Source organism: Maniola jurtina, chromosome 8 (genome assembly GCF_905333055.1).
Source record: "Maniola jurtina chromosome 8, ilManJurt1.1, whole genome shotgun sequence".
Lineage (NCBI taxonomy): Eukaryota > Metazoa > Arthropoda > Insecta > Lepidoptera > Nymphalidae > Maniola > Maniola jurtina.
The window spans coordinates 1963235-1988252 of record NC_060036.1 but is presented as its reverse complement, the minus strand read 5'-3'; the positions used below and the strand labels follow the sequence as shown (position 1 = coordinate 1988252).

The window sequence follows — 25018 nt, the reverse complement described above, 5'->3', positions numbered from 1 at the left end:
ATGATTATTTTGTTGTAATTTTGAAGTTCAAGAATTTACATCACCTTACAACATAACTATGTATGATCTAAACTTTTTCCATTTTAAGACACCTGTGCTCAGTAGTGCGCCGACGATGGGTTGAGATGGTGACTGTTCCCACCTACTATTTAGAATTTTTTCATTGGTTGATAAAGTGTCAGATTTCCAAAAAAAAACAAAAACGTATTGCATTTCGTTGAAGTGGCGAGTGCCGCATGCATAGTTTCCACAGATAAGTATTCACTACAGACTTTACCTGAGACCTCTGTGAAAGCGACAGATTACAAATATTTATTTTACTTCTTCTTTTTCTTCAAAGATAATAATCTCACTCAATAGGCAAAGCTATAAAATTGTATTTTAAAAAGTGAAGATCAATTCGTATGTTTGTGTGTGACACACGCGTAGCGACACTGTCTACATAGATTTTGGCGCAAGGTTTACGCAGCTTTTGACACCTACGTTTCGAAAAATGGCATCCTGTTATCAGAGTTGTTTTTTTGATTCGTCAGTGTAACAAAGTTGTATAGAAATTCCACTTTATGATCTATAAATTTCTTAAATGACTTAAAAGATGACAATGCATGAAGGCTTAAGCGACGAGCTATTTCTCGGCGTTTACGCTTTTCGCCGATTAATTACCATACAAGTCACGCAAGGAAATGTAATCTAATAACAATGGCCTAATACGCCGCCACTTTCATTAAAATACTATGACTCTGCGTTTTGACATAAAGCATAATATAATGATTAAATTACAATTTTTTCTCATTAACTGTGTAGTGCATTTGACCGATTTTTAAACAAGATTGTTTAAAAAAAATATCTACTTATTTAATTATATATAAAAAAATCTTAAATGAATACTACCGTCGTCGCCGCAAACGACTTGAGGAAATAGCAGCGTAGTGGGGGAAAGCAAACTGACCAACCAATCGCGTGCTTTCGCGCGGTCGGTCCGCCAAAAGGGCCTAAAAACGGATACTGCCCATTTGCTGGAGTTACTTTTGCTGGTCTCTGCATATTTCCATAAGATTATTTTAAGTGCAATAAGTAGTTTTTTTCTAATAATTCAGTAGGTAGGTATACTGTCTATTTTATTTTGTATCCACAATGTTAGTGATTTTGCATGATAAAAAAATTGAAATAAAAACTGCCTAAGACTGACACCTGTAGAACACTTTGCTCAGATTTAAGATGCAGTCAAATGGAGACATATTTATAAATATAAATATTATGTCATCATTCATAAATCTGTCTCACTTTAACACTGAATCTGAGCAAAGTTAAAATGCGCTCTGTAGATCCCAATCTTAGGCTGAGATCTACAGAGCGCACTTTGACTTAGCTTAGACTTAAGTAACTATTAAAACGAGACAGCTTTAATACGGCTGGCATAAATCTATCTCATTTTAACTAAAGTCTAAGCAAAGTCAAAGTGCGCTTTATAGATTTTAATCTTAGATTAATCCTTTGACTTAAATCTGTCAAACGCACCAATTCCGTTTTCTAGGCCGCGACAATAATGATTCACTTAACGTAAAATTTAATGAGCTTTCAATTATTATTGCCTTCTTCATAATTCCTAACCAAGTAACATAACTCGCGTGTTATTTATAACCGACCGAGCGATATTTTGGTGTATCCCAATAATCCTACAAAATCCTAGTCCAGTCCTAATGATAATAATATTGATAATGTGAAAATATGGATGTTTGTCTTCTTCACGTCACAATGACGGAACCGATTTGAACGCAGTGGTGCAAGTGTTCTCGCTCGCAAGCTCTTTAGCTCGGGCGATGACCATACCACGTGGTGTAAATGTAATACATAATTTTCAAACTATGAGATTTTGCTTCGTGATGTCTCACAGGCTTCTTTGTTAAGGTAGCAAGCAATGATTTTTCAAGTAGCAGTGATTTCTACCTGAAAAGCCACCCATCTCTGGTATAATGTTAAAAATAGTATGTTTAAGAATTTAAGAATATTCCACCATTTTGTTTTCGGCTAAATAATTCAGATTAGGCCAAACTCGGTCGGTCACTTCTATATCGAACGCATGAACCAGTAATTTTAATGACAAATTCGGCTACAGCACACTTTAAAAATTTACGGCTCTGGATTCCAGACTTTTTGATGTCTCTATACACATATTATTAATTCTAGATAACGGGTACACACCACGATTAATTTGTTGATTTTATTTGACGATATTTTGACTCAGTTGCATGAGTTGAGGTCACAACGGGACTGAGTATCGGCAAATAAAAATCACCAATTTGATCGTGCTACCCGTTATTTATAAAACAAGGTGTAACCAGAACGCTGGCAAAACCCTAGCGTTTTTATTATATTACTTAAATACAATCCATTAGTGATTTAGTATTTTTCAAACCCGCAAAGTATGGCGTGCAAAACTGCGGTCAATGCCGCGTCGTAGGTGGGGTATTGACCCCGAGTGGCCTATTTACGTAACTTTGTTGATCTCTAGCGTCAGACAGATGTTGTTTTATTTGCAACATATTGTGAACTTTTTGAAAAATACATGATTTAAACCTGGTACCTTATCAGTAATCATCAGTACTATCACCTGTCTTCGTTTTTGTCATCGTTCTGGCTACACTTTTTATAATATGTCAGTGAACAACTTAAAATGTTATTGGATGTAGATCCATAGAGTAGTGTGACGCGTGTTTACGGTATAACCTATAAAGTATAAAATAACTATAGAGCATAGAGTTGGCGGCGCGCTGCGGTCTACGTGCTGCTGGTGTCAGGCTGGAAGTAGTGGAGTCCGTTTATCTGCAAGAGAAACAGCTTATTTATTGATTGATCGAAGCGAGGTCTACTTGGGTGGATATGTATTGTCCATCCGTGAGTTTACTAGTCATACTGGCTGTGGTGACCACTCACCGTCATGTCGTACTCGGTGACGAAGGCGGGCACCTCTAGCTGGTCGCGCGCCATCACAGAGTAGAGGTATTCGACGCCGGGCAGGGTGTGGACTTTGGCCTTAATAGCCGGCGCCATGAATGTCGTAAACCACCACGTCATCATCTGAGGAACGAGTAAACATATCAAATTGTTATGTAAATAGCTATTATATGTCTTAGCCGGCCCGCCTTCTCACGGGTGCAATGTAGATAGTAGATACTAATGTGTGGTGTCAGTGTGGTTATTTTGTTAAAGGAGATCATTCTAGCTCCATACATTTTTGGGCCTTGTCTGAAAGTGCCGGCCAACGAAAAAAAATGGTACGGATCGTTAGAACTAGCCATTTGGAGTAATAGTTAATATGGCAGAAAAGTTGTAGGATTGCTCTGAACCAAGTTATACAAGGTCGAAGATTCGTCATTTTCATACATTTTATTGATTTCTAAAAGTGCTGGGAAACATAAAATAATGTTAGATATTGCTAGAACTAATGATTTGAAGCAATTGTTATTATGACCCGAAGGCTGTGGGGCCATTATATGTCGTGTTATACAAGTTATACAAAAAATTAATATACTCTGTATAATTAATTGCAACCGATTTTATGATTTTGTTACTGTTCTGATTGTTTTATATGAATTTGAATACACGTACAATTATTTTGACTCCCACGAAGTGCTGGATCAGCTGCAATGTGGACAAAATTCGTTTATACATACCTGGATTGTATGCGGCCTTGTAATACTAGGTGATCCCATCCAGCCATGTCCCAAACTTCTGCCACTGGGATATCTCCGGCGAGCTCTGTGATGAATGCACCATTTGGTTATAAGTACTGTTCACCATAGTAACTACGGGCTTGCTTCAGTCGATAGCTGCCCAAAGCAACCTGTGTCGATTCTTCTGTGAATCTAGGAAAGTCATTGAACGGAGGATGTCGGCTTCCATAGCCTGGAAATGAGCTCTTCTTCTATTATAATTATTGTGTGTGATAACAAGTTCTGCTAAACTGTTTTGCGCATTGACCAGTTCATGGATTTTGTCAAGGAAATCACGTGCATGCACGTTGTTGTCTATCAGAACATGATAGCCGTTCAGCAATGCTGACAAAATCCTGAAATAATCGATCATGTTACTTAATGTCCGGTTACAAATCCTGAATAACCCTGAGTAAACAAAAATCTCTTCCAAAGCGGTCGTTAATCATTTACATTATCCAGCAGCAAATGGTAAAAAGTCTAGATTTATTGGCTTGGTTATCACACACAATAATCATAATAGAAGAAGAGCTCATTTCCAGGCTATGGAAGCCGACATCCTCCGTTCAATGACTTTCCTAGATTCACAGAAGAATCGACGCAGGTTGCTTTGGGCAGCTATCGACTGAAGCAAGCCCGTAGTTACTATGGTGAACAGTACTTATAACCAAATGGTGCATTCATCACAGAGCTCGCCGGAGATATCCCAGTGGCAGAAGTTTGGGACATGGCTGGATGGGATCACCTAGTATTACAAGGCCGCATACAATCCAGGTATGTATAAACGAATTTTGTCCACATTGCAGCTGATCCAGCACTTCGTGGGAGTCAAAATAATTGTACGTGTATTCAAATTCGTATAAAACAATCAGAACAGTAACAAAATCATAAAATCGGTTACAATTAATTATACAAAGTATATTAATTTTTTGTATAACTTGTATAACACGACATATAATGGCCCCACAGCCTTCGGGTCATAATAACAATTGCTTCAAATCATTAGTTCTAGCAATATCTAACATTATTTTATGTTTCCCAGCACTTTTAGAAATCAATAAAATGTATGAAAATGACGAATCTTCGACCTTGTATAACTTGGTTCAGAGCAATCCTACAACTTTTCTGCCATATTAACTATTACTTCAAATGGCTAGTTCTAACGATCCGTACCATTTTTTTTCGTTGGCCGGCACTTTCAGAAAAGGCCCAAAAATAATGATCTCCTTTCAAAAGAAAAGGACAGCATTTTCGATGAAAGCTCTGACGACCTGATTTATCCAACATCTTGAAAAATTATCGTATCGTATAAAATATAGCCTATGTCACCCGGACTATAATTACGAATCGATTGATACCGCATTCATCAAAATGGGCTCAGTAGTTTAGGCATTACGGTGGAACACACATAAATACAAACCTACATAGGACATAGACTGCTAAAATCATGACCCTTTCTTTTGGCTTTGCTGTAAACGGGTAAAAAGACACAGCATTACTCACTTTTGTCCAAAACGTGGGATGTACGATGTAGAATGCTTTCAGGTTCTTCTTATATCTGAAAAGGTAAAAAAAAACCTTTTATTATTACCTAGTTCGTAGTAATCGACCCCAGGGTCTCCGAATAGGAAAGCCGGAGACTTATTAGACTATTACAATTTTGATGTACCTATAAAACGTAATAGTACATGGCCTATTTTGCTTTTGGATAAAGTAGCTTTCGAATGGTGAAAATCGGTTCAGTAGTTTCAGAGTTTATCGATTACAAACAAACAAAGAAATCTTTTCTCTTTACACTTAATACATTACTATTAAGTGTAGATGTATTTTGTAACAATAACACACCCACGAAATGGCAAGATATAAATTTAGAAATATGACTCAGTTCAGTTCTCAGAGTGCAATATAATATTAAATACGCCTTAATATGTTGCTGCAAATAGTTAGTTATTGAAACGAAAGGTGAGTCATGGAGCCACCGGACGTCATTGTCGTAGATATGAGCAATTTGTATAAAATCATTGTTTTGAGTAGGTACGAGGTATAAAGATTGAGTAATAATACAAACAGATTATGCTTTGGTATAATTAATTCTATTTACTTACTTAGTATGTACTATTTATAGATGATTGAGATAATTAATAATTTTAAACTATTCTTAGGCTACTGAGGAGTCCCCTTTATTCTTAATTCCCGTGGGAATTATTTCGAAAAATAGGTGTTAAGGGAAAGAGAAAGAGAGAACGCGATGTTGTTTTAGAATCTTACTTTTAGGCAGGTTTGTGTGGAAAGAGAAAGAGTGCACGATGTTGCACTAGCGACAAAGAGAAGCAAGGGAAATAAAAGGATTTTAACTTGTAAGGCAGCACGGTGTAGACGTCCTTGAGCCAGGAGAAGGGCTGATGGTTATTCGAGGCGGCCAGCGTGTGGAATGAAAGAATTAACACGACCTGCACCTCCTTAAGCCAGGAAAAAAGCGGCGGTTATTCGAGGAGTCCAGTGTGTGAAAGGTGTGTGTAGAGGAGGAGGCGTGTGTGTGTGGTGTGAGGAGGAGTGGCGGAAGAAGTGTCTTTCTCGTGGACACTCGGTAGAAAGAGAGAAAGAGACGAAAGAGAAATGAAAGGAGTCTAACTTGTAAGGCAGCACGGTGTAGACCTCCTTGAGCCAGGAGAAGGGCGGGTGGTTGTTTGAAGAGGCCAGAGTGTGGAAGTATGCGATGACGTAGTCCCCTCGCACGATCGGGTCCAGCAGCTTGATTAGATACAACAGCGCCTGGAAAGAAAACAGCTTAGTTAGATTACTAAGTAAGAATAGTATGTTAATGCTACTGATTCTGAGGATAACTACATTTTAGAGTATTTGCATCTTTTTCTTCCCAATTCAATATGAAAAGAACAGAGAAATCTAACTTAATTTAGAACTGTCAAACCGACTTTAGGTGCCAGTCGCGAGTCATTCGTTTAAAGTAAAGCGCACTAAATAGAGAACTTAAATTTAATTTCCGTCCATTTTTTGAAATATTAAAAAAAAACGGCCAAGTGCGAGTCAGACTCGCGCACTGAGGGTTCCGTGCTCGGGTATTTTTTCCAACATTTTGCACGATAAATCAAAAACTATTATACATTAAAATAAATAAAAATCTGTTTTAGAATGTACAGGTAAAGCCCTTTCATATGATACCCCATTTGGCTTGGCTTACAACATCAAAGTAAACAAGGAAGCCAACGCTGGACCGTTTAAAAAAATTGAGACCATATTTATATGACGAGTTTTCCACTCATACACATAAGAGTCGCGATAGCCGAGTTATTAAGACGTCCGTCTGCTGTTCGGGAAATTGGAGGTTCGATCCCGGGACCGGGACCAGGACCTCTTACCTTCCAGAGTTATTTGCGTTTTAAGCAATTTAATATCGCTTGTTTAATGGTGAAGGAAAAATCGTGAGGAGAGTTATCCATAATGTTTTCGGTGTATGAAGTCTGCCAGTGTCCAATCTGCACTTAGCCAACGTGGCAGACTTTGGTCTAAACCTTTCTCATTCCGAGGAGACCTGTGCTCAGTATTTAATCACACTAATATTATAAAAGCGAAAGTTTGTATGTGTGTGTGTATGTTTATTACTCCTTCACGCAAAAACTACTGGACGGATTTGGCTGAAATTTGGAATGGAGATAGATAATATCCTGGATTAGCACATAGGCTACTTTTTATCCCGGAAAATCAAAGAGTTCTTTGGTTTTCTAGAGAGAATTTGGAAAAACCTAAATCCACGCGGGCGAAGTCGCGGGCATCGGCTAGTATTGAGATGAGTTGATCATGATGTTGACACATAATAACTAAGACCCTGACAATTTATGTGGTCTGCCGAAGTAGCTATTTTGAAGTTTAGATGGCCATAGCAATAGTCTCGAAGTAGATTAGAGCGCGTTTCTCATGTTTATTGAAGGAACAGTAAGTGCAGTAAATCGCCCGATTGAAGAAACCTCGTGAGGAAACCTGCATGCCTGTAAGTTCACAGTTTAAAATCTTGAGTTTCTTCTTGTTATGGCTGCGATCTAGAAGCCATAGACATCGGCTGGACGGTTAAGCGATAGTAGGTGATGGTAAAAAGAAAAAACCGGTCAAGTGCGAGTCGGGCTTTGCTCTTTTAGGGTTCCGTAGATAATTATTAACATCATATTTTGCTGTATAAAATATTTCTTTTCCGAGCTAGAACATCCTAATAAACCGTGAAAGAAAACTCCAAAAAATGTTCGTTTGTTTTGGTCACAGCTTACAAACTATTTTATAAATAGGTAGTTGTATTCAGTATTATAAACAACAAATACTGAATGGCACATAACACACCGAAATTTCAATTCCCAACTAGTTTAGTCTTTGAGATAGCGCCCGTCACAAAAATGGTCAAATGGTCAAAAATGGTCTGACATCTTTGGCGGTCCCCATCCCTTATTTTTTAAGATAAAAATAAACAAATCATACTCAACATAATGAGTTCTAAGCAATGATACCCCACATGCTAGGGTAAGAAAAATATTTTTTTTCGGCTCCTTTTTCATGTAATATAGGAGAGCCCTCTGAAAAATAATTGAATTTCTAAAATAGGTTTGCAACTTATTTAGTCCACGAGCTAGAGACTTATGACACTCGGACAGACAGACAAACGGAGAGACAGACGGACGGAAAGACGAACAGACAGACAGATAGCAGAGTGACATTAATAGGGCTCCGTTTTTACCCTTTGGGTACGGAACCCTAAAACATGAAGAATAATAGCGCGCGGTAAATCTTCAAGTGGTTGAATAACTATACACCGTGTGATCGTGTTAGGTAATGGATTACGTGTAATGGCATTACTGTTGCGCCTCTCTACTGTTACTGCTCCATATGTCATGCAAGGCTTGTTTTGGCGTTAGGGACAAACTTACATCCCTCTATCCATACTTCCGTACTCCCAAGGCCTCTTTTGGCGTACCGTAGGAAGGGTGCAAACTTACATTCCTCCGTATCCATACTCCCATAACAATATTATAAATGCGAGAGTGTTTGTCTGTCTGCTAGCTTTTCACGGCCCAACAGTTTAACAGATTTTGATGAAAGGTACAGAGTCAACTTAATCCCCGGGACGGACATAGGCTACTTTTATCCCTGAAAGTCAATGAGTTCCACAGGATTCGATCTTGATCATGCCTATCTAACTTTTAGGAGCTATATGTGTTTTAGGTCTGCCGAGGTGGTCCACCCCGCTCTGTTACACCTCGCTCAGGTCCTCGCTGCGAGCGCGTCTGTTTGTTTCCCAGTAAACTCACCTTATCCAAGTCGATGTCGGATATGGGGAACCATTTGCCGATGAACACGACGACGGGTCTGCCGAGGCGGTCCACCCCGCTCTGGTACAGGCAGCCGATGCCCGACACCTCGCTCAGGTCCTCGCTGCGAGCGCGTCTTAGCAGACGCTCATATCTGTTGACAAAAATACCAAGTTGAAATTATACTGAAAAACAGCGCTGTACCTAGTAGTGGTACACCTAACCACTATACATATACAGCATTACGCTGAAGTGATCACATTTTGGGTTTTTTTTTCGTCACAGATGCAACTTTGACAGCCTCTTTGGAATTTTATAATTTCAAAATTTGTGGTCCCGTCTGGTCGGATGCTTCGGCAAACCCTACCGGCAAAGTCGTTCCGCTAAGCGATTTAGCGTTTTGGTACGATGCTGTGTAGAAACTACTGGAAACCAAAAGAGTATGTGTTTAATGAAAACTGCCATATCCCTTCCAGCCTTTAGCCCTTTTAGCCTGCATCATCACTTACCTACCACCAGGTGAGATTGCAGTCAAGGGCTGACACGTATATCTGAATTAAATAAAAAAATCTTTTTCGGTTTTTTTCGGCGTTTTAACTGAGAAGAGTACCGCTATTCTGATTTTGTTCCTCTCAGTTGAAAGGCAGATTTTTTCAGATACAAGTTGGGTTAGACTGCTATCTCACCTGGTGGTAAGTGATGATGCAGTTTAAGATGGAAGCGGGATAGCCTGGAAGGGGTATGGCAGTTTTTCATTAAGAATGTTTTTTTAATTAGTTTTCTAGATCTACAAATATCTTAAGGAATGGATTCCTAAATAGGAAAATTACCGTGGATGACGACAATGGAATATGTGACAAGAATTTCTACGCGTAATCAAGAAGACAAGTTCCATTCTCATCTATAAAGTAGGTGGCTGGGTTGAATCTCTGAGTAAAGCAATAAATTAACTACCTACTTATTAGTACGTGTACCTAATGCCATTTTATCGATGCTTATTGCTAGCAAAATATACCCAAGCAAAATATCACGCCAATATGTTGCTCGATTGAACGACAAACCAACAAACCCACAAACACACACTTTCGCATTTATAATATGAGTAGTGAAGTGATAGGCATCGTCTTCCATCTGCTAATTTTATATACATACAATAATTAATATTTTCGCTGATCCCAGTAGTTGTTTTAAAATATTGCAAAAAGTTAAACACATGGTTTACAATTACGGCTGTTAATGAAACTAAATTGCATATTTGCTTACCGAATCTCTCCGAGTCGTATTAAACATTTTAATGAGTGTTTGTTCAGTGTTGTGTTATATGACTACAATCACGATCAAACACTACATACCGGATGGGGAACGCCTTACATGCACGCGAATGTAGGTCTCATTTCCATAGCAATAAAGCCATTAATTATATGCAGTGTGAATGCGTTGTAATGACTTGTATGTTCTGGGGCGACCTTGTGTTTTGTCCTCTAAAATGATCTAGGCAGTAAAATCTGGTGAAAAATGCCAAATTAACGTGATTCAAGTGCCATCTTATCAGATACGTCATTTGTAGACAAAAGATAAGGGCACATTTCACGGCAGCTAGGAAACTTGTAATGTTACCAACACCTGATGCTAGGTAGGCTATAAAACGACTATAGGTATTTTGGATTTCACGCCACCCCTAGCAGGATAAACTAGGGTGAGGGAACTCTCGGTTTGACCCTGAATCGACGACATGTCAAATATTAGGCTATGGGTGAAGTGAAGTCAAAGAAAAATAGACTATTCATAGGCTACCCTAGCGTCAAATGTAGGAACATTTGACGCCTGCCAACGACGTCGAAGTCTCGACGTTTTGTTACAAAGTACTTAGCCGTTGTGAACCGTGCCCCTAGCCTAATATTTAACAGAAGGTCTTTTAGCGCGACGGATTTAGGTTTCTAAAAACTTCGTGGGAACAGTTTGATTTTCCGGGATAAAAAGTAGCCTATGCCACTCTCTCTTATTACTCTTTTCTTAGTTCGTTCCTAGCGGGAATTAAACCCTAGTGCTTCCCACAACGCCAGGGAGGTCGTCAAAGGTCGTCTGCCGCGCTGTTGTCGTCACACTTTTTCTTTGTCCAAGCTTTATGGGGGCGCCATTTGGGTCAAGGGCGAGAATCAATGGAATCGGATTACGTCTCATAAATATTCCCGTGACGTTTCAGTTTTATTTACTACGCCGCGAATTTATAGACCATAGCTGATAGAAAATAGTTCAATAGGTATTTTTAAAAAAGTTTATGATGATGAAAATTGAATGTTGTTTGCAACGTTAAGTGGATGAAAGTGGACATTGGAACTTTGTGATGAATATTGCATAGAAGCAAGCGTGCTTAGCTTTCGTGTCATGTCGGAACGAAATTTTGGGGAATATGTGTGGTGCTGCATATTGCTTGCTTGGTGGGTGACTTTTCCTGCATATTTAACAGTGGGAGGGCGGGCTGCGCATGTCGCATGCTGCGTGTTGCACCACACAGATTTGTCTGCTTCGGCGGATTACACCAAACTGAGTTTCTGATTCCTTGTGTACTTTATAATGATTTATGGGCAAGACAGTCGAATTTGGACTCATTTCAAGAGTAGGTATAAAACTTTTAAAAAAACACTTAAAAAAAAATACAATGAGAAGAGCCTGACAATTGGGGATGGAGATGGAAGGTACGCTGGAACTGTGTGGAATTAGATACTATATTTTGTTTTCATGTGTGACTAAGTTTCAACTTTCAATCCTATATAATGTGCTTGCTAAACATTAAAAAAAGCTTTTTTACTTTAAATTTATTACATCAGATTTCTGAAAAGGCTTAAATATTAGGCCCATTAGTAGTAAGATAGTAACAGAGCGAACTAATAATTGAAATAATAGTTGTCAACTTTTCCAATTCCTCTTTTGTCTTGATATGTACTATATAATGCTGTTTAATGATGCCTAACTAATTTTAACGTTCTGACTTACACGAGTAAGAACTTAGTAGCTACTTGCCTAATTATTATGATATCGAATTAAAAAAATAACTCTTTAGGTAATAAATAACTCGGTAGAGGTATTAAACTTATCAATGAAGTATCAATTTATATTGAAAGTTTGCAAACTGTACGACAAACGAATTTTAATTATAATTAAGTACATCTAATGTTTGTCAAATTCCAAAAAAAAAAACATACTTGTACTTATTGAAAATTATCTCCGACAATTTGTGTATGATTGGCAATCTATTGTTTGTGTGAAAATGAAGTTAGTAGAAAAGAAACGTGATCAAAAGCGTGTGTGAAAACTTGACGTCACAGATCGATAACATGTGGGCTTGGGAAAACATTCGCTTTGATCGCACGAAGTGTTTCCACTGGGCTATTTCGGGCGATCCTAAAATGAATAGCGTGTAAGGTCACGGCATGGGTTGTGAGTGTGACATCAGAAATCGTGGCCCTCAACTATCTAATAATATAAGTACGCTGGACCTGCGATTGAAGACCTGTTTTAGAAGCAGCATTTTGGCACTTTGGTGCTGATGCAGTGAGTGAAAAATAAACAATCAAAATCTTGTATGAAAACATGGCGTCACCGATCCGTAACATGTGCGTTAGGAAAAACATTCGCTTTGATCACGCAAAGTATTTCCGCTGGGCTATTTCGGGAGAACCCAAAACGAATAGCGTGTAAGGTCACGGCATGGGTTGTGACGTCAGAAAACCAGTGACCTCTAGATACTAATAGGAACAAGTACGCTGGACATACGATTGCTGAACTGTTTTTGAAGCAACTTGATTTTCGCGATTTTGGTGCTGATGCAGCAGTGAACGTAAATGGTAGTGATGAGACATCTGTCAACATAATGTCGACACGGAGACCAATTTGAGACAGTATCTATTTTAATTCTGGTACGCTCGGTGGGGCGTTTCAAATCGGCACAAAAATAACTGTCATTTTGTACGTCACAACTCTTCCAGCGTAATAAGTCTATTTCAATGGTCCCAATCAATGCACATGTATAAAGTATAAGTGTGTTTGGAAACTAGAATACGATAGCCGAAGTTGATTGAGTTTTGGATTATTGATGAATCAGAAGTGTGGTTAGCGTTACTTATAATTTTATTTATTTATCTATTAGACGATATTTACTTTGTGTTTATAAAAAAACATCCGCTTGGATTAATGTTTCAAATCACATGGGAATTCTTTGATTTTTCGAGACAAATAGCAAGTCTTTAAATATATCCAAGCAAAAAATCACGTCGATCCGTTGCTCCGCTGCGGTGTGATTAAAGGACAAACACACACGCATTCACATTAGTACTACCTACCCATAATTATAAATGTGAAATGTATAAATGTTTTTGTTAGTAGGTTTGTCCTTAGACGATTGTCTTTAGTTTCTTTAATAACTTTACTTTAGTAAATCTATATCTTCTATACTTACATATAATAAAATTGTAGAAAAGTGGTGTCTGTACAATGGAAATATATAAAAAAAAGTAGCAGGGGTTGTTATTATATCGATGTCGAACCCGAAATTGTAATAAATTTTTTTTTGTCTGTTTGTATATCAGAAACGGCTTATTCGATTTAGATACGGTTTTCACTAATATATTGTAGTAAGCTTCACTTAACATTTAATTGCTTATTTCATGTCAATCGGTTCATAAATAAAAAAGTTATGTCAATTTAAAGAATCACGGCAAACATTTTTAACGTACAAAGTACGTACTACACGCCTCGCTCGAAAAGTCACTATTCCACGCGAACGAAGTCGCGGGCACAGCTAGTAATTTTAATAAATTGTTACACTTTAAGGGCGTGTGGCAGGGGTTTCAGGAGCGTCACTGGCACATACGCCTCAGTAGTTTATGGCCGTGCATGTTTACCAGCCACGCCCGCTGCCGCTGGCGTCATGCCAGGCGCCACTACTCATTCACCCTCGCCTCACTACTGCGTTTAGTTGATACGTATTTAAGCTGTTTATAGTTTTGAACTGTTTCATATCCAATATACCTCCTTCCTCCTCCTTCTTCTGTAGCCCTGATAACTCAACGAAGACTGAAGTCAGTGAACTACAGTGGGGGAACTCTCAGTTTGATTTTGAATCGACCATATATCAAATATTAGGCTATGGTGACGTAAAATCATAGAAAAAAATAGGGCTTCAGGACTACCTGTACAGCGTCAAATGTTAGTAAAGACGCCTGCGATTAATGTCGAAGCCTCGAAGTTTTTTTAGACGTTCTCTATCGTGAACTGTGCCGAAGTATTCTGGTGCTACTCAATATATATCCCCGATCAAAAAAAATTACTAAATGACGATGGGCAACAGACTGGTAAAAAGTGACCATAAAGGTGGATGACCGTGTTGAAAGGCCTATGTCCAGCAGTGGACGAATGCAAACAGTTAGTTACCAATCTACGTCGCAGTTATTTTAAGAGCCCCACTGGAAAATACGTCTTAGTGTTTTAAAAATAAATTGTTGTCCATCACTGTATTCCGTCTCAAATAAATATGCAACAGAACTTCAGCTTGTGTATAATCTCTGACCTTTTTAATCCAGTCTAAAAAAAGTTATGGATGAGTCATTTAAGAGAATCTGAGCCTGAGTTTTCAGTGTCTTAGAAAATGACTGAATCCAGTAAAACTAGAGTTAGGTACTTATATATCAAATTAATCAACACAAAACCAACAAATGGACCTTATTGGTCTAGATATTATTAGTCTTAATGTGAAATCTAGATTCCGACAAATAGGCGCCGATATTAAGCTAAGCTGATTCACAGTCGCAGTTCCATGCATATAGGAAGTTAATATATACTCGTACTTAGTCAATACACTTTCAATACACTCAAGCAATGTCGATCATGTTAATAACATGTCAGATAATGGAGAAAGCCTACTTGATGCGATATGTCGGTATGTATTGATCTACAGATTAAAAGCTTTGTTATGTTTACTCGTATAAGTCTACTTTAAACTGTCCACTTATTAAAAAGTTTATAGAGCTATGGGGTAATCTGTCTACTAAGTTAATGCATTGGTTTTTTGCAATTCGCTTATTGGCGCAACTGCATTGGTGGTTCCTTTGGTACTGCAAGTTTTTATGGGCGGCGGTAATCACTTCACAGTAGGTAAGACCCGCCTGCTCACTATTTATATATTTAAAAAATTACACTACTTCACTAACCATATACCTAAGTAGCAATGCAAAAGTGTGTTCGCAATGGAGCAACCAACGGATCGATGTGATTTGTTGCATGGGTAAAGACCTAGCGTGACATGGCTACTTTTTATCCTGGAAAATCAGAGTTCCCACGAGATTTTGGAAAATCTAAACACAGACCAAGTAGCGGAGATTAGCTCGTAAAACAATAATTAACAAAGTTCAAGAGCGAGATATAGCCATTACCAAGAAACCGCTGCGTTCTTGTTAAAACTAAATCCATTTAACTATAATTACCCCAGTACCGCGAGGATGTTAAAATTGACACCAATTCGCGACAATTGTCAGTGAAAACAATAAACGAGCCAGGCACGGACTCATGGACGTTAGTCACGACAGTGCTTTCCCTATTTACTTTTTACTCCACGAGAAAATAACGTCAAATAATTGGTATAGAATTTTGTATAGAAGCAGACGTTACTTTGCGGAAGTCCATGATATACAAAGAATGAAAAGCTTAATTTGCTATAATCCGCTAAACAAGGCAAATCTGTTTGGTACAACATTCAGCCTACGACATGCTCCACTCGCCCTCCCACTGCTAAGCACGCAGGAAAAGCCAGCCACCAAGCAAGCTCCAAGTACCACCACGCAAGACCACATAAATCCACCAGAACACACTCGACGCACGTTTCGCTCCGATACCGGAGCATCATCAGAAGATGTAGACCTTACAATGCACAATTGCAAAGTGACGACCGTGTCAGATGTTCTATTTCACGAAGACGGTTTGATTGTTTGTGTGCGTGCACGTAATAAATATAGGTGGTTATAGTGTGCGTGGCTTACTATAACCCCCCGTGCACACTATGCCCGTGAGGCATGGGAAGGAGCGAGGAACGGAGGCAGATAAGTAGTGTGGCCGCGTTACTCGCGTGTTCCTCGTTCACGCCCATCGCTCCTTATTTTGTCCGTAAGTATGCAAAGGCAAGTGATCTAGTGCGGCGTCGCAATTAATTGCGCGAGTAGAGCAGTGTGTGGACGGGGGGTAAGCATTTTCGATCGCGTACGTTACGCACACAAATGCGTTAACGCTTGTGAAATAGAACATCTATAGCATATTCTTGATAATCAGGTACATATTATATCTATATACAATACTTATAGCATATTCTTTATAATGTATCTATCTATATACAAGATTTAGATAAGCTAGAAGATTTTTTTTATTGCGTGATAGGCTTGCGCTTGAAGTCAATCATGCTTCAAAAAAAGCAATGATGACTGATGGGGGTCTAGGTTGAAGCGCGCTTGCCTAGAAGATGTTAGTAATGTGGTCACAATCAATATCGCGCTTGACCCCAATGCCGGCGTGAGAATAGCTCTCTAGCACCATGGGGCCAGGGGTAATATTACATTAATAGCCCTGACGTCAGCTATAGCTACTTACTTCCCCCCGACTCCGTGCCATTTGTGTGCCTAACCTAATAATTTTGTGTGGTGGAAATGGCACATTATTTATAGACGTAATAAAGTATTCGTCTGGACGTTGATCAAGAGATTAATAAAATAATATAAGATCATATTAAGAAAGAGGAGCCCATAAAGAGGGTTACATTGTTTTAAACAACTTTTACTATTGGACTGAGCCCTTGAATCGCGAAAAAATAAAAATTCATCTATTGTTAATTATTGCATACATTTTGTAAAGTGTCAAAATGACATTTTTTAACCCCCGACCCAAAAAGAGGGGTGTTATAAGTTTGACGTGCGTATCTGTGTATCTGTCTGTGGCATTGTAGCTCCTAAACTAAAGAACCGATTTTAATTTAGTTTTTTTTTTGTTTGAAAGGTGGCTTGTTCTTAACTATAATTCAAGAAAATCGGTTCAGCCGTTTGAAAGTTATCAGCTCTTTTCTAGTTCCTGTAACCTTCACTCGTCGGGGGTACTCCTGTATGGAACAGTTGATTTTTCTACGAATTAGGGGCATAGTAAAAACGATAAAATACTAGCGAATAGAAATATAAAGTTTCAATTTTACATAGAGGTTCCGTTTATAATGTAGACCAGGAATAACGCCGGACTTTTCTAAATTTCCCGTCAGGTAGGGAAGCCACAGGCCATCGCTAGAATTGAATATATCTACTCACTTTTCTTCTGCAGTCTCTTCCGCTGGGGGTTGTGGTGCATGCGTGGTGAGGTCTGGCAGTTCAACTGCCATAGTATCCATTGCCATTTTCACACAAGATAATTTCACTGGGTCCGAACAAATGCACTCATGGATTTCACACAAAACGTTTAATTTACAAATTCGCGATCTGACGATTTGAAAAAATATTTTGTTAGTCTTCGGAAAGCTATTGTAATTTTTATCATTATTTATTAGTTACGTATGCGTTGAAGAACCAAAGTAATCGATATGGGTAAATTAGTAAGCTGAAATGGCAGTGGGCGTTTATCATTGTTGCGAAGAAATCATCATGAACAAATATCAAACATAACGGTAGAAAACTTAACCGTCAATCGACCAGTACCTACATAATAATTCAATGATCGACCACTAATTTTATTACAGATACTTACATAGATTACTCACTTCGGTAATTTACGATTTAGGTACGTTAATCCAATGAAGCCAAAGCAGTGTAAGATCCAAGTCCGTAAAATTTAAACGGAGGTCGGGCTAACATGACCTACATTTCAGAAGCTAACATCTTGGTTTTGTATTCGGAAGTGATTCGAACAAAATAATTAATTTCTGTCCTTTGAAACAGTACAGTTACAAACAACGCGGAATCAGGTGATGAAGGAATCGTTGTGGAACTCCTGAAAGCGGGTATAAGTCCGATACATAATATAGTCCTTCAAGGAATTTCCAATTCTAGCGTTCATGAGGATACAGTACCAGAAGAACAATGCCTGTTGCCAGTGACGTGACTTTTTATTAAATGAGAGATGATGAGTTCCTTATCGGCAAAATCCTGCCTATATAATATAAGGCTTTTAGGGTTCCGTACCTTAAAAGGAAAAACGGAACCCTTATAATAGGTACGGAAGCCTCGGTGCTGACTCGCACTTGGCCGGTTTTTTTACCATTTCATCCAGCCACTGGTCTGATTAGGTCAAGTCTAGTTAGTTCTACTTAGAGCCACAATGAAAAAAGCCGAGGGCCGAACCTAGTGGAAGGGGTAAACATCGCTGCGAAGTTATTGCTTATACTTGATTGTGGCCATGTCTTTCAGTCATAAAGTTATACGACAAACAAAAAAACGAAAACCAAAATCAAGATTTTAGTCATTTCTGTGTGGAGACGTTTAAAGAGAACATTAATCATTAAAAACCTTGCAATTTTTAGCCTTTCCTCATTGTTATGCCCGCCGTATTTCATTTTTCACGACTATACTTAACTAATTAGTCAAGATAAATATCTTACTAGTTCAGTAACATTTTTCACGACCGCGAACGTATTAAAAAAATCCTCAAACAATTTTAACTTACATAAATTTAACCTTCTGTAAAAAAGTAACCTTATACGTTAATCGTATTATACGTTTGAATATATTACCGATAAATAATCCAGTTTTGCATGCGGAATTGTGTGATAACTTGGAATAATTCCATTGTACCTAAATATTTAAGAAACAGTATCAGCTGAATTTTCAACTTTTGGTTATAAAAGTACAGATTAAACTACTGATTCTTCAAGCAACAGATTTTCTGTGTAGGTACTTTGCCTCTAGAAAGTAGAACTCCACTAAAAAAGAATTTTCAGAAATTTCACCCGAGCAAAGCCGGGGTTTTTACTCGTAAGTCGTAACTATTCTATAAATATAACAAGTGTAAATTAAAAATTTATAACACCCCCGACAAGTGAAGGTTATAGTAATAACTAGAAAAGAGCTGATAACTTTTAAACGGCTGAACCGATTTTCTTGGATTATAGCTAAGAACACTCGCGATCAAGCCACCTTTCAAACAAAAAAACTAAATTAAAATCGGTTCATTAGTTTAGGAGCTACGATGCCACAGACAGATACACAGATACACAGATACATACGTCAAACTTATAACACCCCTCTTTTTTTGGTCGGGGGTTAAAAAGATTGATATGACTGATCTATCAATGCACAGTCTACTCTAAACTGCTGGGGTCGCAAACTTGACATTTTAGCAATAATTTTTTATAAGTAAGTAATAATAACGTAGGCAGCCCCACCCACTAAAAGAGGACTTTTGTAAATTTTACCCGGCAGTTTGTCAAAGAATTGAGAGATTGATTGAGAATAAGACTTCTTAGATAAATAAGTAAATATTTTTAACTTAAGCTTTAAGTAAAAATTGTTACTAAATATTTAGAGCTTTGAATAAGTCGCTCCACTAGTTCACTGTGACTACCGTATGCGAGTGCCGACTACTGACACGAACTTGACTATTTTAAAAGATCTAAATTGCCAGGACTAGACACAACTTCATCTGCTGAAAAGCACGAGAGCAATTTACTACATAGCTTTAGTTTAGCTAGAGTGTCTGTATACAACAATATTGGTGCATGCATGACGCAATGCCGTGGCCCGTGTCATGCAAAGTACTCGTAACATGCGATGTGGCTCCTCAAACCGCGCGTGCACTGTTCCGGAAAGCCGTCGGTTTGTTGCGTCAGTTCGCATCTCTTCACTCAGTGCAAAACGGATCTTATTGCGAATTTCCTATGTGTAATTTGACTTTCGACGCACAACGCCAAAACGTAAAGTGCCAAAATCGAAATGTGTGACGTTTTGTGCTAACGAAACACTATAGAGAAAGAACCTGTGAGGGCCAGACCTTCGTTATTTTATAAAAACTCTTTTCTCTGCGCATCTCTCCCAACACAGGGAGGGCGATAAGTGACTGTGAAGATTGGGCTTTGGATCATCATGGTGACTTTGGCAGATAAAATCTTTCGTCAAAGTACAAAGTCCGTTACTGTTCGTACTTTAACGTATTAAAGTTTAAGGGTGTCTGGCAGTCAAGGATTTGTAATACTGTTCCGAAGGAAATATTACAAAATTGACTTTATACTTTGACGAAAGATTTTATATACGTCTTTGTTACCTGTTATCTGCAAAAGCTACCACGATCCGAAGTCTAAACTTGAAGTTTGCAGAGAAACTTTCAGTTTCTATAAAATAACTAAGGTCTGGCACTCACAGGCTCTTAGTCAACTACGCTTACTTACTTAGGTAGGTAAAATATCAAAGCATAACGCCAAATTACGCAAAATGTCAAAATTGCAAATTTTAAACGCAATTAGTAGGTACCTATCAAGATTGTCTTAAAAGTTATTAGGTATGTTTACTAATCTAGTACATGGAATGAAATATTGTTAAGTGTCAAACTTGCAGTGTTACCAATAAATTTGCTGTCAGAAATTCGTTTAGTTTAGTTCTTAAGGATAAAAGATTTTAGCATTCAGATGAGTCAATTCCGTGAATATTGTACCTACTATAATATTTAAAATCTATTAAATTTTTTTTTTTTTTTTATTTTTTTTTTACAAAATATATACAAATAAAAGCTTAACTAAAACACCGAAAAAACCACAGAGGTTTGTCCTCGGTGCCTAGCTGCAACGAAGGTACATAAGGGTCAGTAGGATTAGCACTAATATAAATAATTATAATATAATCTACATAGACATAAAAGACTCAGCCATCTAACTTTGCTAAAAAATATTCTTTTAATTTATACTTAATGTTTTTAATATCTATTTTTTTAATCAGCGTTGGAGGTAGTTCATTTATGAATCGCGGAACCAAGTACGCGGTGGTTCGCTCACTCGCGTCTGTACAGGATGTTCTATTTTCCGGAGTATCTTCTCGTTGAAGAACTCCTCCTTTAACAATGAGCATTTAAACTGTTCCTGAACGGGTAATGTTTTACAGTGTTTAAATAGCCCTAGTTCATTGCCGTCGTATTTCGATTTGATGGAACTGGAGACAATAGTTTTTAAAATTCTTAACTGTAACTTATATATATTATTGAGGTAAGTTTTATAAGTTCGACCGTAGCTACTGCGACCATATTGTACACAAAGCAAAACAAATCGGTAAGCAGGCAACACAACGAAGCATTATGTGTGTGCATAACTCGTTTACTTATTATTTTACACCTATCTCTCTTTAATGAATTGTCGGTCTCTTTTCACCATACCTACTTGCAATAATTACAAATTACATATTTCGCTGATTTCCCCACAGCAGGCACTAGGTAGTATTGCCGCTTACCCACGCTGATAGAATCCGATCGTCGAAGCACAATTATGTCAGAGTAAAATGGCCTTAAACCACCTTGAGATAACGTCTAAAATTCACGACTTTAATTAGCAGTTTTCACTTGCAGTGCTGGCTGTAGATATGTGGACGAATTTCAGCTTTAAAACAAGACAGTTAAGGTCTATTCATCACTGAAATGTTTCGAACCCACAAAACGATAAATTATGCGGTGTAGGTATACCTATAGATTACAGAATGGCAATATCAAGTTGATGTCCCATTTTTTAAATCTACCCTACCTATTTTATAAATTATTGTCAAATAGAACTTGAGCACGCGGATTAATAGATCCTAGTAGTGAATTCATTTATGGTGTATTGTGTTATTTTTCACACTGAATAACTACTGAACTTCTCACCACCATGGAACATTTATTTATCTTTGTTTAAAAAGCAGAGATTGTTATTTGAGCGGAATATTTCGATAACCGAAATCGATGATATCGGTAAGTAAACAAATATAACCTACTCGTATTGAAATTATGTTTATGGTTTTACTTATGTGCATTTAGTATTTTCTAAATGTTAGCGTAATGTTTTTAGTCCATTTAATACTTTTAATCAGACGCATTATAATATAACAATGTAACCAATATACTAAATACTAGTTGATGCCCGCGACTTCATTCCCGTGTATATAGGTTATTAAAAATCCCGTGGAACTCATTAATTTTCCGGGATAAAAAGTAACCTATGTATTAATCCAGGATATAATCATTTACAGATGAATACCGTGCGCTTGTGGGTCTGTCACTACGGAGAAACGGGGCATGTAGACAATTGTTGACCTGGGCCCAAACCATCAGCTTATAAGATGGAGTCACATCACCACCAAGAAATCGTTGCAATGCATAGCGTGGATTCCTTTTTAAAAATTTGGTTGACAGCGACCAAGCACAATGTAGTTCTACAAACTGTGCGGAAGCATTTGCGTGCGGCCGGAATACATTACGAAGAAAATATTACGAATGGTTTGCACCAGGACCATAGACTTTCATTTTGCAATGAAATATATAAACTTTGACTGATGTAATTACGTTGTTATTTTTAATAATGAAAAATCTTTTGAGTCGGACAAGGATGGACGTAAAATACTATAATAATAGAACAACAGGTAAACGATATATTATACTTTGAATAAAGTGGTAACTTCAACCTGGGAGTCTCTGTGGGGCAGCATAGACTTGCTGGAATATGGTTACTAACATGACGAGTCGATTACAAAAAGTAATAGCTTACGAGGGTGGCCTACCTTTATACATTATTAAATAAAGTATAGGTAATTAATTTAATTCTATTTGTGAGTGATGTTATTGTTATTGCAGTTAGAAGTTATAATTGATTTTGATTTCTAACTAAGTAATTAACATGTTGATTCATCTCACAAACCTAAAAGTAACCCAAAACGTAAATAAAACATTACGTTCATACTTGACCGACTTTTAGCATACTTCACATCGATATTGGTTTTAAATTACTATAGGAGTAATAGGAGTAGATAAAGTATGTCAATTTTTTTTCCTCTTTTGTATACCTTCTGTTAACTTGATGTGTTAATTTTTTGACAAGCGTCTTATTTATTTCTTGCTTATTATAATAATTTATGAACTGCACAAAAGACAAATAAATAACTTCTAAAATAGAAAAGTGTTATTATTTTTGTTTTTTCTTGCTTATAATTATATTGTTTGAAAGTATGATAATTTTGACTGTATAAAGAAGACAAAATAAATAATTGCAAAAATAAAAAAGCAATCCCCCACTAGGATTAGAACTCACGCCATATTTAAGAACTTCAACACTATTACCACTCGGCCATCAGAACTATGTTGACGAATGTGAAATTTGCAACCCTATACGACTGGTAAGGTTATCTAGAAGTGTGAGTGAGTGTAGTAAGTGTGAGTGTATCTATTATCGGATAGCATCGGGTCGTATCTTTGTGTGTTATACATACGCGCGCATTAGTATGCTCTGCCAAGCGAATTATTTTTCCGAGTGTACGTAAGTTAGAGCAAATGAGTTATATAGCATTAATTTGGTTTTAAATGGAATCCGTCGATTCAAGATAATTATATTAGCGAGAAATTAAATAATTATTTAATAATATTATAGTACCTATATAAAAACGCTTTTGATTTAGTTAAAAAATTGACTATTTGAGAATAATTGACTAATTGAGAATTGCTAGATGTAGTTTACTTGGAGAAATATCTAAACCACCGCAGCATAAAAATGAAAGTCACACAACAACGTAATATGGGTAATTAAAGTGTAGCTATTAATGTTGAAGTAAATTGCACCACATGTTGCAGACAAATTGCTTTATTTGCTCTAAATCATAGTATTTAGACTTAAATACTAGCGTCTATATACGTCTGTGTCGACATGACAGATATTGACACTTTAATTGGCGATATTAAAATCAATACATTTTTAACGACCTCCCGGCAGTGATAAGCGCTGTTGTCTTATTGTATTAGTAGGAGGTCCCAGGTTTGATTCCCGGCAGGGGTTTGGAATTTTATAATTTCTAAATCTCTGGTCTGGTTTGATGGGAGGCTTCGGCCGTGGCTAGTTACCACCTTATTGGCAAAGCGATTTAGCGTTCCGATACGATGCCGTGTAGAAGCCATATCGGTATGGATTAGATAAAAACTGCCATAGCTACCCCTTCCAGGTTAGCCCGCTTCCATCTGTATGGTAGTCTATACGTCATCACTTACCACCCTTAATTTCCCTAAATTTTAGGGATTGTTGGTGAAAACGGTTAAAATAGCTCTTGCTATTGAATTGTACATTCAGGAAATATATTTTTTTTAATAAAGAATATTAGCCATATTAGTCATCTATACTAATAAATAAAATCAATAATATTCCGCTTTCCTCTCCAACTTGAGAAAGCTTATGCTAGGAGTGGGTTCGACAATAGTGCAACGGGTGGGATTTGAACCGCCGACCTTTCGGATTACAGTCCGCTTCTTAACCGTTGAGCTATTGAGGCTATAAATTAATTGGACCAAGCAGGCACGTTTAAAACGTTGAAACGTTTAGACAAACGTTTCGGGAATTGGACGTAACAGTAGACATATTGGACATTCTGGAAACTGGACCAACCGCGCCCTCCGGGCCATAAGAGCAGAAACCAATTAATCGGCTTTAGGTGTCAATTTCTACCGATGTAGAATGCTGAATTGAAGTGAGGTGAGTATACAGTTGAAAGAAATTTTCGTGTGAAATGGTCCAAGGTGTGCACAGTACGCACACAATTCTCTCTGTTCAGTAAAAAATCATGTGTAATACGAGAGGTTACCGGCATTGAACTCAATACCATACAAGTGACATTTGCTCGCTCGATATTTGAACTGATCTCCCTCGTACCGAATTTGGTCATCTGGAAAAGTGAGATGTATCTTATTGTTTTATTTGTTTTTGTAGCTTTTGCCTTTGATTTTATCCACGTGTAGTAGAGTTTGTACTAACTTAAGCGCAGGTAGAAATTC

General features: G+C 37.6%; 2 protein-coding genes across 4 annotated transcripts in view; one reads left to right on the top strand and one right to left on the bottom strand.

Moving 5' to 3' along the window:
- The window catches only part of LOC123867652 (pre-mRNA-processing factor 17), a 54986-nt gene extending 47134 nt beyond the window's left edge, over nt 1–7852 (top strand). Inside the window, exon 13 of one of the 2 annotated variants that reach the window (XR_006796472.1) lies at nt 7825–7852. The gene's annotated coding sequence lies outside the window, so the exon portion shown is untranslated. Of the gene's footprint in view, nt 1–1372; nt 1381–7824 lie in introns of those variants that run through there. The other variant, XR_006796473.1, reaches the window with a different exon arrangement.
- The window catches only part of LOC123867654 (protein GDAP2 homolog), a 112266-nt gene continuing 89772 nt past the window's right edge, over nt 2525–25018 (bottom strand). For both annotated transcript variants that reach the window (XM_045909817.1, XM_045909816.1), the window contains exons 8-12: nt 9023–9176; nt 6346–6485; nt 5217–5271; nt 2935–3078; nt 2525–2823 (exon numbers count right to left, since the gene is read on the bottom strand). In XM_045909817.1, coding sequence (XP_045765773.1) covers nt 2779–2823; nt 2935–3078; nt 5217–5271; nt 6346–6485; nt 9023–9176 — 538 coding nt within the window. In that variant the 3' untranslated portion in view covers nt 2525–2778. The remainder of the gene's footprint in view (nt 2824–2934; nt 3079–5216; nt 5272–6345; nt 6486–9022; nt 9177–25018) is intronic.